At 38.2% G+C, this 17,367-nt stretch overlaps 1 protein-coding gene across 2 annotated transcripts in view; it reads right to left on the bottom strand.

The window, feature by feature from the left end:
- The window catches only part of GLRB (glycine receptor beta), a 44,993-nt gene that overhangs the window by 8,910 nt on the left and 18,716 nt on the right, over positions 1–17,367 (bottom strand). The window contains exons 5-9 of one of the 2 annotated variants that reach the window (XM_054165570.1): positions 14,163–14,392; positions 13,187–13,269; positions 11,567–11,707; positions 7,916–8,068; positions 1,380–1,672 (exon numbers count right to left, since the gene is read on the bottom strand). In XM_054165570.1, the coding sequence (XP_054021545.1) occupies positions 1,380–1,672; positions 7,916–8,068; positions 11,567–11,707; positions 13,187–13,269; positions 14,163–14,392 (900 nt within the window). The remainder of the gene's footprint in view (positions 1–1,379; positions 1,673–7,915; positions 8,069–11,566; positions 11,708–13,186; positions 13,270–14,162; positions 14,393–17,367) is intronic. The other variant, XM_054165576.1, reaches the window with a different exon arrangement.

The raw sequence follows: 17,367 nt of genomic DNA, 5'->3' as shown, positions 1-17,367 counted from the left end.
CCTTAAAGGGTGCGCACACTGAGAAGATTTAGTAATTTAGCAACTTGATTTTATTCACAACACTGAAAAACTGTTAATCTCATAATTGATCAAGCTGAACACTTACATTTGTTATGAATTTAAAATAGTAGTAGATATATTTTATGCTGCTCTGCTGGACAGTTGCAACTACTTTGTCAAAATAAAGAGCTGAATTTAGGACCTGCAAATTGCTGAGCACAAAAATCTCTAATTCAGTGCAGGGGTAGCAGTTATCTTTCTTTCTACTCAGCTCCCAGGTTGCCTGGACTTAGGGAAGTAGTTGTGAGACAAGTTGAAGCACTCGTGAGGTTGCTCTAAGGGGAGCCTGGTTGCTGCCAAAACAATTCCCAGGAGACTCTTCTAGCAGATGGGAATTGTGGTAGTACTTAATTGCACCAGCTTTGCACTACCTGAGTCTCCCTTGACTGGAGGTAATTAGTTATGGGGCAATACCAGCATGATACTTTCTGCCATTGTGGCATAAACTACTCCTTCTTTAAAGAAAAGCTCAGGTCACATTGTATACTACCAGTATTAGCACTTGGATCTGGCCCAATAGCTTTATTTCATACATCAAAATTGCTGAGTAATTGAAAGTTGTTGGCCAAATATATATTCCACATATTGTAGCATAATGCATTTTCTTCTGCAGAATAAATGCCAATTACAGGACTGAGGACAGTTGGTCTGAGACATGTGATAACTCTTGGAGCACAAACAGGGTGTTTTACAACACCAAGAATTTAGAAACATGATGGAAAACTTTGGCCTGAGAGAAGATGTACATCTCATCTTTATCCATATAATGATAACTGACCCAATTACCCACGAACCCTATCTGCCAACACATGAACTGCAGGAATTGTCTGACAGACAGAGAGACCTGTCTTTTGTTTACAAATACCAAAACTTCTGGATCCCTGTCTTCAGAGATGCTTGACATGCAATGTGGGACAGCTGTGGCCATCCCCAGGGAAAGCAATGAGGTGAGTATTTGAGCATGCTCTCAGCAAATACTGACTGGGAGTCCTCTCCTCTGAATAGTTACAATCCGACAGCTGCTATTTATTACAAGAAAAACAGCAGCTGTAAAGTTGCTTGCTACTTTATTTACCTGAAGCTCAGCAGCAACCATGGCACTAGATATTTAAAGACAAGATTCTTCATTTAGTACATATGACCTTAGATCACTGGAGACCAATTGGTCAGACTGTTAGCCATTAATTCCCATCATATTTTTAATGTCTCGGCCACTTCTAAGATTAAACATTATCCAGAACTATTCCAGCAGTATATTCTTGGAATTGCATTCATAGAGGACAATGATGATTTTGCATACACAGTTTCACAGCTCCTACCTGTAAAGTGCTGATGTGGACCGGGGTCCCTGTGCCATTCACAGTGTTCTTCTTGGCAGCATTTCCACCCTTCCCTTCCACTTGCTCTGCCTTGGCAATCTTTGCTTTTTCAGCTTCAATTCTCTTTGGATTGTTTAGCATTACCTGAACCACTGCATACTCCACCAGGGATGCAAACCCAAAGAGAAGGCAAACAATCAGCCAGACATCTAAGGCTTTCACGTAAGACACTTTGGGAAGTTCAGCAGCAAGAGTGGTACATTCAGATGCCAAGCTGAGCACTGAGAAAATACCTATGGAAAGAAAAACAATACAATGACTAAGGAAAACTTACCCTTATGAACACTGGGCGTGCTCTTCCTCTGAAACAGACAATGGTGAATGATTCGTAACAGTGAATGGGACTTCACAATGTGGTTGGTGCAGCAGGTATACAAAGTGTACATGCCTTTAGCTAATGAACAAGTTAAACAGGATACTTAGATAGGATACTGCAGCTAATGCTGAATTATTGAGTACTTTGATTTTACACACGGAGAAACAAATAGTTGAGGCTAAACTGGTTGTTGTGGTTTTCCTGCCCCATCACACAGCTGGGAAATGGGCTTTCCAAAGACTTGGTTTACAACATACATGTAAGTCTGGGAAGAGGGAAAGTAAATATATGATACTTAAAACAAAAGACTTCAGGTCCTTTAAGTTAAGCTACTATTGTCCCAGCAATCTGAACTGGCTTACAGCAGAAGCAATTCTCTGACTGATCTTCCCATAAGTGTGATGTTCAAACCTTAGCTGAAAGGGAAGTTTTTGCTGAAGAGTACAACTGTGCCAGCACAAAAAAAGTTTGTGTTCCTGATTCACTGTGAAGATGAAAACACTGAGGTGACTGAGGGTCTACAAACATTCCCTTATTCAGGCTTCCAGGATATAGAGGAAACTTTCTAAAGGCTATTTCAGGAAACCCTTATCATGAAAAAATCCCCCACATCTGCAAAGGCTGTTGAAAGGTTAAACTCATCATCAAACTGGGTTTCAACAAGCATTTATCCTTTCCAAATGTCATCATCAACATAGAGCTCACATCACAAGAGACAAAATACAAGCCTGATCCTAAAGAAAGATTTCCCACAGGCTCCTATGAAATGGAAAAAGTAGCATGAACAGCTACATTTGGGAAAAGCTAACTTTAGAGATGGCTGTCATATAGAGGAAACAGTTCAACCTCCAGTTCAGAATGTCCTATTTTGGTTTTGTGAACACTAATGATAAAAACTTTTAGTTCTGAGTGGGCAGCTTCATGAAATGTAACTGAAGCCTATAAACATCTCCAAAAGAAGATGGTCAGTCTCAATCACATTTCTTATATTGATCAATTGTGTTATCCAAAGCATTACAATTTTGTAATTCATAGAGAGGTCATTTTCTTCAGATCCACTTTGAGAAGCTGAGGATGTGAAAATGTTAATGAAACTGAAAGTTGGCCTATGGAAGTATTTAATTCTAGCTGATCATAAAAAAACATCATTCTTTTGCTATTGTTCCCATTTGGATTTTAGTAAGATAGATATGACATTTTATTTAGTATTAATCTCAAATGGGCAATTTACTAGCTGCAATAACACTGAAGTATAAAGAAATTATTACAGGCATACAATTTTAAAATATAAAATTATATGATGCTTTATTCAGAAAGAGAATAGAATAGAATAGAATAGACCAGAATAGAATAGACCAGGTTGGAAAATACCTTGGAGATCATGAAGTCCAACCTATCACCCAACACCATCTAATCAACTAAATGAGTGCCTCATCGAGTCTCCTCTTAAACACCTCCAGTGACAGTGACATACAACCTTTAAAACTGGAAGATGTCCACTGGATTGTTTGCTCATTAAAATAAACATGTAAGCGTAGAAAACTACCTAAAGCCAAACCCCACTCAGCTCACTTCCCTGATGAATAACATATAAAAGTTGTGTGGTATCAATGCAAAGCTGGATTTTTTAATGTCCATTGGAAGAATACAGAATGGCCGAATAGAATAGAATAGAACAGAATAGAATAGAACAAACCGGGTTGGAAGAGACCTTCAAGATCATCGCGTCCAACCCCTCAACCAATCCAACACCACCTAAACAACTAACCCATGGCACCAAGCACCCCATCAAGTCTCCTGAAAATCACCAATGACGGCGACTCCACCACCTCCCCAGGCAGCCCATTCCGATGGGCAATCACTCTCTCTGTATAGAACTTCTTCCTCACATCCAACCTAAACCTCCCCTGGCGCAGCCTGAGACTGTGTCCTCTTGTTCTGGTGCTGGTTGCCTGGGAGAAGATGAAAAGACTTTGGTGGAGCTTTCATCAATTTGTTCAGTAGAGCAATTTAGGTTATAGTAATCTGCTGTTACTTTCTACTTGTCTGGATTCCTAGGATGAAGTTTATTCTTAGAGCCTGAGAAATGTCCAGGTTTTCAAGGTAACAAGTGATATGGAAGCATGGAAATATTCTAGGAAACAACCACTTGCTGCCAGATCAGCATGGCCTCAGAGACTTTAGTAGCAGAGTTGTAAGTTTAATCTCTGGCAGCAGCTGCACTAGGTATCTGCCTGACTTAGTTCAAAGCTCAGGGGTGTATTTATTTATTTATTTAAGAAAGAAACAAACAAACTAAACCCCCTCTCTTTTCTTCTCAAGAAGCACTAAAGGGAATCCACCACAGACCTTCTTCCTCCACACCTGCAAAGAGAAAGATGGCTTTCCTAAGAAACACCTCTGCGTTTTTGTCCCTAGTGTCCCATGCAGAGCCACAAGGATGATTAAGGCAGTGGAACATGTCCTGTATGAGGAGAGACTGAGGGAGCTGAGGCTCTTTAGCTTAGAGGAGACTGAGAGGTGACCTCATCAATGTTTATAAATATGTAAAGGGTGAGTCCCAAGAGGATGGAGCCAGGCTCTTGGTGGTGCCCGATGACAGGGGAAGGGGCAATGGGTGGAAATTGAGGCATAGGAAGTTTCAAGTAAATATAAGGGAAAATTTTTTCACAGTGAGGGTGACAGAGCACTGGAACAGGCTGCCCAGGGAGGTTGTGGAGTCTCCTCCCTCTCTGGAGATATTCAAAACTCATCTGGATGCATTCCTGTGTAATCTGATGTAGGTGATCCTGCTCTGGCAGAGAGGTTGGACTAGATGATCTTTCAAGGTCCCTTCCAGTCCCTGAAATTCTTTGGTTCTGTGATCCCTCTAGATGGCAAGGCTGAGCTTATTGAAACAGGTTAGTTAGCTCTGAGCTTAAATCATGACTGTACAGAGCTACTGTTAAAAAAGTTCTGCTTAAGGTTACCTGTGGATAGTATTCAAAAATGTCAGTCCAGCAAAGCACTTGACTTTATCACATGCTGCCAGATAAATAAATCTCCCTTTTTTGAATCCATCAGACTTACTGGCCTCAGCACTACCTGCTCACAGAGAATAGTGCAGGTTAACTGTGTGCTGCATAAAATAGTATTTTCTAGGTTTTATTACTGCTTTAAAAATCATAGTAGTATCATAGTATCAGTCAGGGTTGGAAGGGACCACAAGGATGATCTGGTTCCAACCCCCCTGCCATGGGCAGGGACACCCCACACTAGGTCAGGCTGGCCAGAGCCTCATCCAGCCTGGTCTTAAACGCTTCCAGGGACGGGGCCTCAACCACCTCCCTGGACAACCCATTCCAGGGCTTCACCACTCTCATGGTGAAGAACTTCCTCCTCACATCCAGCCTGAATCTCCCCACCTCCAGTTTCATTCCAAAATGTCTGGCTTTATCTCACCAATGATGCTAGAAAAGGGGAATATTCTGTCTTGCTTTCCCTGTAATTTGATATTTCTGATACATTCTCTTCTATCATTAATCTTCAGAAACTAAAAGATACAATCTTGCCAATCTTTTTTTCAACCTAGGGTTTTTACATGTATCTTTATGTCTTTCCTTTGAGACCCTACATTTGTTACAATTTTTTAAAATGAAATTACTAGAACTAAGACAAATCTGAGGACAGGAGTGTTGAGCAGAAGCATGCCTGGCTTCAGACCCAGCTGTCTTTTATACATGAGGAATATACCATTGGTTACTACTCCAGGCTTTCAGTTACCCTGTTGTACCCTCACCTTTACTCTGGGATAACGCTCCATGCTGTCAGGCCACTGTGGGTGGACAGAAGTCCAACATCCTCAGATGTCTACAGCTCCAAGGATCAAGTGGCAATAAAGAAAGGAATTTTTTTTAACAGATACTGACAGGCTTTTTCTTCAAGGCACACATCCTTTTCTCAGAATATTAATCAGTCTGTTTACTAGCTTGCAAAGTGCCTTGTATTCCTAAATCACCTGCATACTTCGGAGAAGTCTTGCCATGCAGAGCAGTAGCCCACTATACCTAATTCTAGGGATGACTGCATTAACATATTCATGACTAAATCTGAAGTTGCTTCTCATCTGATGAGATCTGCATCTAGCCAATCAGAGTGGAAGCGGCCACTGGCAACACTTTCTTGGGATTAGATACCATTCACTCCACACACAAATGCTAATCTTGTTAGAATTCAAGGTCAATGATCTTCCAGAATGTAGCTAGAGGAGTTGGTTTGTCCCCCTCCTGCAAACTGAAGAAACACAAATCTTACTACAGTGACAGTGTTAACAACTTGTTTTGCTAAATACTGACTCATGACCAAAGGATGGTCAGATTTAAAGAATCTTCTTTTTTCTGTTTGCTTCTCTGGGGATTCAGGAAAAGTCACATAACCAAGACAATGGTTAGTATCTTTGAAATGCATTATTTGAGAAATGCTAACACAGCTGAGGAGTCAATAAACAGAATGGATGAAACAAATCAATAATAAATAAGCATGTAGGTTTAGTCACAATGACATCCAGGCTACATATATCAGTGCTATGCCTCTTATAGATCTAATATATAATTAATAAGCCTGTCTAATTGGCTTTTTGAAGTGCAGGATTACAAAAGTGGAAATACAACTCAAATTTTAAGCTAATTAGAGATAATCAGGTGAAAAAAATATTTTCACAGAATCAACCAGGTTGGAAGAGACTTCCAAGATCATCAAGTCCAACAGATCACCCAACCCTAACTAATCAACTAGACCATGGCTCTAAATGCCTCATCCAGTCTTTTCTTAAACACCTCCAAGGACACCTCCAGGGACATTGAACCCACCACCTCCCTGGGCAGACAATTCCAATGGGCAGTCCACATTCCTTTCAACCCTTTCAGCAGCTTTGTTGCCTTCCTCTGGATAAATCAAGGATCTGAATATCCTTCTCAAATGTTGCAGTTTTTGCAATTCTTAGTTTATTTTGCTTGTCATATCACTGGAAGAGGAAGAGGCATCATAGATCACCTGAGCAATGAGGGTTAGGCCAGGGGAGTGTGCAGATGCCTTTCCACCCGAAAAACTCAGTATGTTCCTGCTTCAGCTGACTACTAACACAGGGATTTCAGCTACCCACTGCTGTAAGACTACAGGTCACAGATACAAGACTGGTAAGGTGCTATGGCAGGTCCTGACTCCAAGGGTCTCCAGTGCTTATCAGCTCATGTTCATGCAGGTGAGTCTGCACAGGAACCATGTCCTATGGGGGTGTGGAGGTTCAACTGAGGATGAGAGGCTTCTGAGGGACATAGGCAGCTGGAGGGATTATACAACTGCACCCCTGGGGTCTTGCCAACAGGTGCACTGAACCTTCTGGAATATGGAAAAGGTTTGGAAAGTATGGACTGGGGAGGTGGGAGTGCCAGAGAAAAGAGGAGGATGTGGAAGCCAGAGCATGGGAAGGGAGAGCTCGTGGCATGGGAAAGGGAATTCAAATAAGCAAAGTGCAAGAGCCTGGCTCTGCATTTCCTTGAGCTCTTGGGGTCAGTGGGTTTGTTCACTCCAGAGCCGGAGTCCCATGTACAACCCAATTACACAAGATAATATTGTTTTGACTAACTACATGTCCCACTATTTAATAATAAACGAAGGGCCTGCCTACCATGTTGTGCTGAGCAGCACGAATGCACAAGCCTGAAGCACTCCCATGAACTGAGTCTCTAATGAAATAAAGTATGCTAATTCTTTTCCAGTCATCATTTGGGTTCTACTAATCTTCAGAGAAATTGCTCCAATAGGCAGTTATTTAGAGCCATATTGATCATCCTGCTTTCTTACTGGCTGTTTAAATGTTGGAATTCCTATAAACTGCATATTGCCACAGCATCTGTAGCATCATCCACACACGGATAAGATCAGATTTGTCCAGGTTGAGAGAAGCAGAGACAGCATGCTTATCACACAAATGCTGGAACCATTATCAAGCAACGTCATAATGTGGAGGTGGATTTTACAGGACATTAATGAGGAGGCTTCCATGAAAATGATGAGCAGATGATGGAAGTGAAGTTGCTTTCAGTGTCCAACATCATGCTGTCAAAGCAACCAAGAATGGCTCAATGGCATTAAAATAATGGTATGTGTAAACGCAGGTTACCCAGTGGGACTCTTGCAGCACTTGCATCAGGATTGATCCAAAATGACAGCCAGGACAGAACAACAATTAGCAGTGTAGGAGCATAAACACCCATCATGTAAAATCCAACTTGTCTTCTTAAAGTGAAGATTACTTCTACACAAGTGTAATAACCTTTAAAGAAATAAATGCATTAATGTTTAATGTGTTTTGTAAGTCAACCTCTTCCAATCCGTATCTTGCAAATCATTCCCTATTTAAGTTGAGAGCAAAAATTCATGCATTTTATTTTCTTTATAAAGGAAAAGGATTCAATCTGGGGGAAAAAAAAAAAAAAAAGTGTTCAAAACAGATTTGTAAAACCACCAAATGTGGTCAGGCATGAGGTGCTCTCTGTGCTCTATAAGGCACTCTCCATTATCTCACAGGGTATCAGGCAGTCAAAGTGACTAGCATTTTCATGCTGGCTTCAAGATGCAGTCCATCTTGAAGGGTCTAGTAGTCATACTAGCTTAAGCTAGTCTGAAAACAGTACTTAGCATTAATTTGTACAAAAAGTGGCATTAAGAAATAGTAGTGTAGAAAGAGGTGATCTGAATGCAATTCTGAGATTTCCCCAGTACTGAAAGCTGATACGGGTATCTTCTAAAATTAGTGCAGTTTTAAAAAAGACTCCAAAAACACTGTAATTTTTGAAAACCTAGAATACTGCCTCAAATCTTTTAAGATGAGAATCTAAAGAACACAAACATTTCAGATGACATGTGTTAAGATCAAGTCAATACAGAAAAAAGCTGCAGATACTACAGTCTTTGCTGGAGATAACAGATGGATCAGGAGTCTGATAACCAGAACACAAATTCTGTTCATATTTTCACTCAGTTAGCATTGGCATTTTTATGTTAGCATTGTGAAAACAATGTCATAAACCATTCTAACAGAAGGAAAAGGCATTCCTTTGTGACATTACAAATTCAAAATTCAAATCAGTCTATGTCAACCAAGTTGGTAAGAAGCTGATTGAGAAGATAGAATCTGTTAAAAATGCATCTGTTTATCTTCTATAGTTTATCAGCTAAGTGCTGTAGAATGCTAAGTCATCTTAGAAGTTCTGTTTGGGCATAAAATAACAAAAATAATGAAAGCAATAAAATATTAAGGAAATGCAAGCATTAAGGAAATAGAAATCTATGGTATTTTATAGTTCATTATATTCCCTTCAATTCCTATAAACTGCATATTGCCACAGTGTCTGTAGCATCATCCATACATGGATAAGATCAGGTTTGTCCAGGCTGAGAGAAGCAGAGACAGTGTGCTTATCATGCAAATGCTGGAACCATTATCAAGCAATGTCATAATGTGGAGGTGGATTCTACAGGACATGTCTGTTGCCTGACAAATTTCCCTTCTATAATTTCAAAATAGTTTTCAGATATTTCCATGTTTTATTCTCAAATGAGGGCCTTTATTTGTTTGCTTTATACCAGAAATGCATTCCGTATGCTTTTGTATTATCTTTCATCAGGCAGAGAATATTATCTATTGCCCTCACCGTTCCACTCTTGAGGATCTCTTTGGATCTCTCACACATACCGATAAATAAAGAACAGACAGTTTGCAAATTTAAATATTTGCCTTATTGCCACAAAAATTCACACCAACTTTCTTATCTCTTTTCCTTTTTTGACTCAGGTAAGTATGATGAAAGGTCAGGCGACATAAATAGGCATTAAGATCAAGTTCTTTGCAATTGGCAAGAATCTCTCACATAACCCATAATTTTTGAAAATCTGCTTCCATGTGCCACACTGTCTCTTGGTTAACTGAAAAAATCCTTTACTGAATTACTTTGTGTGCAAAGATACTTTTTTTTTTTTAATGCCTTAAATATAAGAAGTGAAAGTAAACCAAACAACTACTGATTACTGAAAACATCCTTTAAAATTATGTTGGGAGTACTAAAATATTCCACTGACATTAATGACGTTTTCATTCCAGTATTAATTATGGGATTAACAAACATATTATTTTATTAAAAAAAAAAAACTTGCAATAAAACAATGAAGAATTTTTTTTTTTAATTTCATGCTGTCACTCCACTCACTGATGGTTCTCTCATGTTCTTTCTCTGATGTTCAACTCACATAAAATGTGACCATTTTACTGAGCATTTTGTACAGTGCGATTCCAGCTTGTGCTCACAAGGTGCTGAAACTTGAGAGAACACCCCTGATTTTCTTTCCTGCTCAATGGTAAAGTGTTCAATTCTTAGATTTTAATTTAAGGCTCCTAAAAATACCTACAATATCTAAAGATTTTTCAGATGTTTAATTTTTGATTCAGGACCCAACTCAAAATGTCACGATAACATCCACAACAAGACAGCAATCTTGAGTAAGTATTTCTTTTGTCCCTCCATGAAAATGCAAGTTTTACAGTTTTCCCATTTCTTGAATTTGAGCTGGGAATTAAAAGATTCATTCCTTTAACTTTCCACTACTTCCGAGCCCATTATTTGTAGTAAATTCACTGTTTAATTAGGAACAAAACATTTTTCTCACCACTAAGTAAGCTTCTATCATATCTTGACTTAGATTTGACAGCAATCACTGAAAGTTGTTGGTTATGCTTTCACAAATGCAGAATTTTCCTGAAGAGAGCTAATTTCATATTATTTAGAAAAGAGAAATCACCTGAAATGTTGAATTATGTAGTTCAGCTAAGAATTACTCATTCTGAGGTTAAAAAAAACAGCCCACATTCTAATTTTCATTATCACTTTCATGTTACATTCCTTCACTCTGAGATATACTAAAGTTACTTGAGATCTCTTCAGACTTGGGAACAAGATCAGGAGCAACTGCAAGTAACAGACCCTCAACTTCAGCTGAATAGTCAATGAATAACTTGCAAAGGATCCTCAGAAGCTACAGAACCACAACTGTACTTGTTGACTTTGAATGGGAGATGCATTCATATGATTCAAGAGCACTGATTAAAATATGCTCTGCTGAATTCTGTTGCTGTAGAAATTCTTGCAATTGTCCATGTAAGTAAGTAGTTTGGATATAAGTATATACAGGAATCAATCAAGGTAGAAAAGATAAAACATTAGAAGCCAGAGTGAAGAAACCATTAGATAAATTAGTGCCCACACAGAGAAAATAATCCTACAGGCCTGAGGACTGTAAGCAGATTTCTCTGACAGACTTTCCAGAGCACTTAGAGAAAGAAAGAATCTGCAGAGCAAAGCATTTGAAGTTACACTCTAATACTGTCGACTTCTGAAATAAAAGTTGAAAGAGCAAACCAAAATTATTCCACTTCGCCGTGACTACATGAATAACTTTTCAGAAAATTTAGATACTTACAAGCATAAGAGGCCGTTAGGACTACAGAAACAAAATGGTGATAGTAAGATCGTAAGATGTGCAAGCAAAACCAAGATAAACACTGAATCTAATTTGCAGCCTAGCTATTTCTACATGAGAATTAGTTTGCTGCAATCATATAGGATATTTACTACTATATGAATTACTTCTTGGTTAAAAGTAATGTATTTTATCTTATAAATATAAGACATGAACTGAAATATTAGCCATTAATTATAAACAGTAATTGAAAGAAGCTTAAAAGTCTTTTACCAAGGAATTCACTTATATTACCTACCTGTGCCTTTATAATACTTGGTACAGTTACCATATTCAATATCTTCCTTTTTAATATCAAACTGAGGCAGAGCAATTTTCTCTAGCTGTACAGGATCTCCAGACTGCCAGATAAACCGTAAGTCATCAGTTGTGTAACCAACTGCAAGAGCAAGATAATAACTGTTTTGAGAATCATCTTAATCAGAGTAAACTCTGCAAGAAAATCTAGCATATATCTATCCTATTTCTTTCAGTCTTTTTCTTTCTATTTCCTGTTCAAAGAATTAAACACAAAAATTAAATAACCAACAACTGAATTTTTATGTTGGCCTAAATTAGAACTTGGTGAGTAGAACATTACATTATCAGCATTATATTATTATTACATTACATCATATTAGCATTATTACTACACTGAATAAAGGCATTTGTTAGAGTGCTAAGAGCTCTCAATTCCTAGTAACTTCAAAAGAATTTAACAGCTCAATTGCTGTGATGAATCTCATTCTTTCTGTAAAACAGCAAATGAGCAATTCTGTCTTGAAGAACCACTGCAATACTTGTAAAGCCATCCAGACCGAGAAAGGTTGAGCAAACTTCCATTAAGATTACTGTTTAATTCCAATTTAATCCCAAACCAATTTGAGTTTACCATAAGGGTTTACTTCAGCTAATGCATATACGTATTAGTGATGCCAAAATGACTATGTACATACTGCAACTCTACAGGTACATGCTGACAATCAAAATAATGGTAAAGCTCTGACATAATTTATTCCCAGTGGGATGCTGTGCTCTCCTTGGTTAACTTTGTTCCTTCTTTGATATTGACATTCCTTTCCTAGCCTCACCTTCTCCATCCAGTCTGGTGGAGTAACAGTGGAACAAAATTTTTGTACTACAACAGGAACGGGTTGGAGCAAGCCAACTTCCTTCTCTCTGCTTCACAGTTGCCCTTACTCAGGAAAACAAAATTATTTTGAAACTGGGATCAGAAGAGACTGGAGTGTTGTGAAAAGCCTGTACCTGTGTAGGTACCCTTGTGCAGGAAGACAATGGGTCTCAAAAACATTTTGGCTGCAACTTCCAGTATGGCATGAAGCCCCTCAGAGAAGAGATCTGGCTGCTGCTTCATAAAATCAAATTATCTAGAGACCAGGACTGATAAGCAAGAGATGCCTGAACACATGCACAACATATCTTGAAACCACTTTAAAGGGTATCCTACTAAATGCTCTCAATGCACTGGCATCAAGTATGGCCCCGGTATCAAGACTTTCAAACAATAAATCAGACCCAAACAACCTAGAAAGCAGCACAGGTTGTGGAAGGTAAAACTACCTGGGGAAACCATGGATTTTTTAATCCCAGATGATTCCATTTTACTAAGTTTATTGTAATGTTTTTATAAAACTCATCAGTTGTAACTACATTTGATAGTAAAAGCTAAACCCAGAGTGCATGCTGCCATAACTGTAAGAAACATTTTGACAAGGACATGTATGTTGGTAGGAATAAGTGAATATTAATTTCAATATTTCTTTAAAATGTTGACATGAACAATACAGAATTTATATGTTTTTGTTCCTCATGCATGCTTAGAAATCAAGTGGGTTTATGCACAGACTGATTTACATACAGCTTTCCAGTTGCATCTTGCAGCGTTGCGTATCCATAGGAAACAAGGTCAAATCCAAAGGGCATGACAGAGTAATAGACAATCTGAAACAAAATTTAAAAACAGTTTGAGCTATCCTGTTACCTTATGTGGCATTAAGAAAAAGAAAAATCATGGGGATTTTTAAATGCCATTTTCTACAGACATAAAAATCTGCTACGGAAACAACTGAAATCAGCACCAGGAACTTCAGCGTGTGCCAAATGATTGCCCAATATATATATTTTCTTTTCTGATCACCATTGGCAAAAGACTTGAGACTGAGTTTTCTCATCCTGATTTAGATTTGGAAAGAAATAATCTAGATTTTCCCATCTTCTTTCTTTTTTTTCCTAGCTGCTTCTGCTCTAGGAAGAAATAGCTCACGTGTCCATAATTTCAAAGTGGCTCCCTCTTAATGCTAAAGGTGCAATATATTTGAATAATCATGTTCTCCTCTACCAGGGCAATATGTTCCCATTCACACCAGAAGAAAACAACATTTGTATTCACAAATCTGTAATTTCTGCCTTTCCCTGTATCATTGGTAAGTAATCACAATTTTCTTTACTTGACATTCAAGTAGCATGCAAATTACATTGTTTGCTGAAGGCTTTCCTTCAGATATCGTATCCATTTCATTGTGTTTCCAGGAATATAAGCAATTATCAAACGGGTTTAAACTTTGTTTCCAGTAATAACAGTTTACTTATTAAGTTTATTCCTTGAGTAATGATGACACAAGCATACACACACTTCAAATGTCTAGCACCTGCTGTGTTATCAACTGACATATTTCAAAACATCTTCACCTGATTTCTTTACATACATTTAACTTATAGCAGCATTGTTTACAAACTGTCAGATAATAAGTTCATACGCTTTAATATTTAAATTTAACACAGCATAAATCCATTCACATCATTTACAAAAAGAGCAGAAATACATAATAAAGTACCTCATGCTGACTAGGACATCGCCATCTCGGAATATAAAAAGAAGGATATTTTCTTGTGTGACATCGTGGAAGTTAGCATTTTTTTCATTTGCAAAGAATAAATCTGGCTTCCAAAGACATTTAAACATAGTTGGGTCCACTGTCAGCGTATCTGAACCTCTCCAATCATTGGGCAGTTTGAGTCTGGGGTCATTCCACTTCTGTCTTAGAAAGATATTGACTCTATAATCCTGATGGGAAAAGTGCATAAATATTAGACCAGCCAAAATCTAGCCAGAAACCCACAGAAAAAGAAACCCATTCCTTCAGATTCTGAAGAGAAAAGCAATTTATGCCCTGATTTCTCTATCACAAAGATACTAATCACTATTCAAATAACATTAGTGTTAAGTTTAATAGACTTTACTATTAATAAGTACATCTTGTCTCACTCATGTTTTGAATACAGTAAGTCTCTCTGAAGGACCAAATGATGTCACATCAATCATTTTTGCATCCTCTTGATAGTAGTCCCCTTTACTTAGGCAAAAAGAAAGCATGCAGCAGGGCAGAGGGAGGCCATAGCTTCACTATGCTAAATTGCTGCAGGCAGCAGGCAAAATATCACTTCTATGAGGATATCCTGTAACTTCTCCATTTGGTTAAGTGGCACACTGAAGGCAAAATATCTCACTATAGAAGCAGAAAACAGACCAGATAGAGAATAGATTTTTGCACTACACAACCAGAATACAGCTTCAGACCTTGTAATGGTGACTTGGGACTATCTTGGCAAATGAGGAAAAACAGATAGCAGCTTGTGTAGCGTGCAGAAAAGCCAGTAACAGAGTAGGTCTCAAAGAGAGAAAATTAAGCCTTTATACAGGTGAAACTTCCTTCTGGATACAGCAGGACTCTTTCTCAAGGATGGTCAGTAGTAGAGCTATGCTCAATGAGAACCTAATTTTGCTTTGGAGAATTGGAGTAGCATGTGTCTCAGGGCAAAACAGTACCTGCACACATTCTGTCCTTAGTGAAAGCTGTGTGCAGCCAAAGGAAAAAAATCTGACCCAGTATGTCAGTTATGACTTTTCAGACTTACCTTCAAGTCTTTTTGCTTTTTACATTTAAGCTAGGGCCTCTCTTATATGTAACTATGCAAACCAGACAGATCACATACAGGAAAAGGAAGGATCTAGATATTTTTGATACAAAGTAAAAACACTAACAAAACAAAAAAGCATAAATTCTATATGTAAGATGATTTCTGTCTCCAGTCTTCCTCTTGCCTTCAACAGTGTGTTTTGATTTTTTTTTGTAATTGTCTGTTAGGTACAAAGCATTCTGAGATAAGGGTTGTGTCACTTAGAGCAGTGAAAACACTGATACCGGTTTAGAATTATAGCAAAATGCTAGAAATCTGAGAGTGGAGGTTCTCAACCTATTTTTGTGTTGTCAATGTATTCTGAGTAACAAACTAATTTATAGAGTTTAATGCCCTCTTTCACATTTTACTGTCGATATAATGTGACTTCTTTTCTGTTGTACTTACTACAATGAATGCACATTTACTGTCCAAAGCAAGTGCCATGTTGAGACAGTCATGCTAACTCCAGAGTTTACTGGGCTAAGACTTCAAGCACAATAATTTATCCTGTTGATTTACCCTGTTAATTGGAATACAGTGCCCACTTTCCCGTGTCCAATCCACCACTCAGATCAGCCCAGGTATTTCTTAATTACATTGTACTGTGTAATATTTTTCCTTACTGCATTGTAAGGAAAAGCAAAGCATCCAAACTAAGTAGAAGGAGATGACACAGTATTTGTTAATATGCATAGTTCTGAGAGATATGTTACTTGTTGGCAACCCAGTTTGGGAAAAAAAAACCCAACATAGTCTGACTCTTATTTATGTAAACACCTTTATTTCCTTGTCAAAGTAAAGAAGTATAAAATAATAGTCAATATGAAGTGACTTTGTACTGGAAGCAAAGCTTCGGAGAAGGGAATTCAGGTCAGTATCTCAGAAAGCGTCTTTCCAATTACATGCATGTAATTGAAAATAGACTTTGCTTGCTTCTTGCTGAAGTTCCCACTCCATATACACTTCTTATTGCAGTGATTAAGTTACTTTAAACCGTATGAGATAAATACTGCATACTACTCATGCTCGCAGGCATTAAACTATTAATTACTCCAAAATTAATTTCCCCACAAGTGCATTACCCTGATTTTAACAAAAACAAGATGCCTTCTCAAAGCCATAGGCAAATGATAAGCAGAGTCCAATGCTTCCCTTCAGCTTACCCATTCAGAAGAAGAAGATGTTTACACCACTGAAAAGCAGAATGCACTGGCAAAATAAGAATTGGAAGTAAGATCAGGTGGATGCAGTTTTATTTCCTACCTTGCTCTATTACAAATGAACTTACATATACCAAACAATGAGATGTTGTGACATATTAATAGAACTTAATTCTGTTGCCATGTAAGTCAATGGAAGATAAAATCTCTTTAACCCAAAATAGGTAGGTTCACAGAATCACAGAATCATGAAATAGTAGGAGTTGCAAGGGACCTCTGAAGGTCATTTAGTCCAACCCCTCTGCCAAAGCAGGTTCACCTAGATCAGGTTGCACAGGAACACATCCAGGTGAGTTTTGAAAGTCACCAGAGAAGCAGACTCTACAATCTCTCTGTTACTATCAGAGTAAAGAAGCTTTTTCTTTATGTTTCCCTATGTTTAGGTGAAACTTCCTGTGCTCTAGTCTGTGCCCGTTGCCCAGACCTACCTAAATGATTACAAACTCATAGCAGGGGGTACTTGGAGAGGAAGATCATCACATACCTGAGGCAATATAGAAAATGTAGAATGAAACAAAGAGGTGTCAGGATACAAAAGTGTAGCTAGCCAGGCAATGATGTGTGGAAGGGCTTCTTCTCAGAAGACTATGAACTATTACAGCATCCGGCAGCAGTACAGACTGATCTGGTATAAATTTACTCTGAAAGAAGTATGCAACCAGTCCTCTCATATCTGGGCAATGAATTTTAAGATTTAGTTCATCCACTACAGTTAGGCTTGACAGGAGCTGAAGAAGTGATCTTCAAGGAGCACACGGTCTGCTTCCTATACATTTTGCAAACATTCTTTGAATATTTCAGAATGATCAGCATTTTGTTATAAAGGAGAGTCAAATAGCAGTAAAAAACCCTGAAACTA

This window comes from Dryobates pubescens, chromosome 1 (genome assembly GCF_014839835.1).
Source record: "Dryobates pubescens isolate bDryPub1 chromosome 1, bDryPub1.pri, whole genome shotgun sequence".
Lineage (NCBI taxonomy): Eukaryota > Metazoa > Chordata > Aves > Piciformes > Picidae > Dryobates > Dryobates pubescens.
Note: the sequence above shows the minus strand (reverse complement) of the source record. Positions and strands in the feature narration are given on the sequence as shown.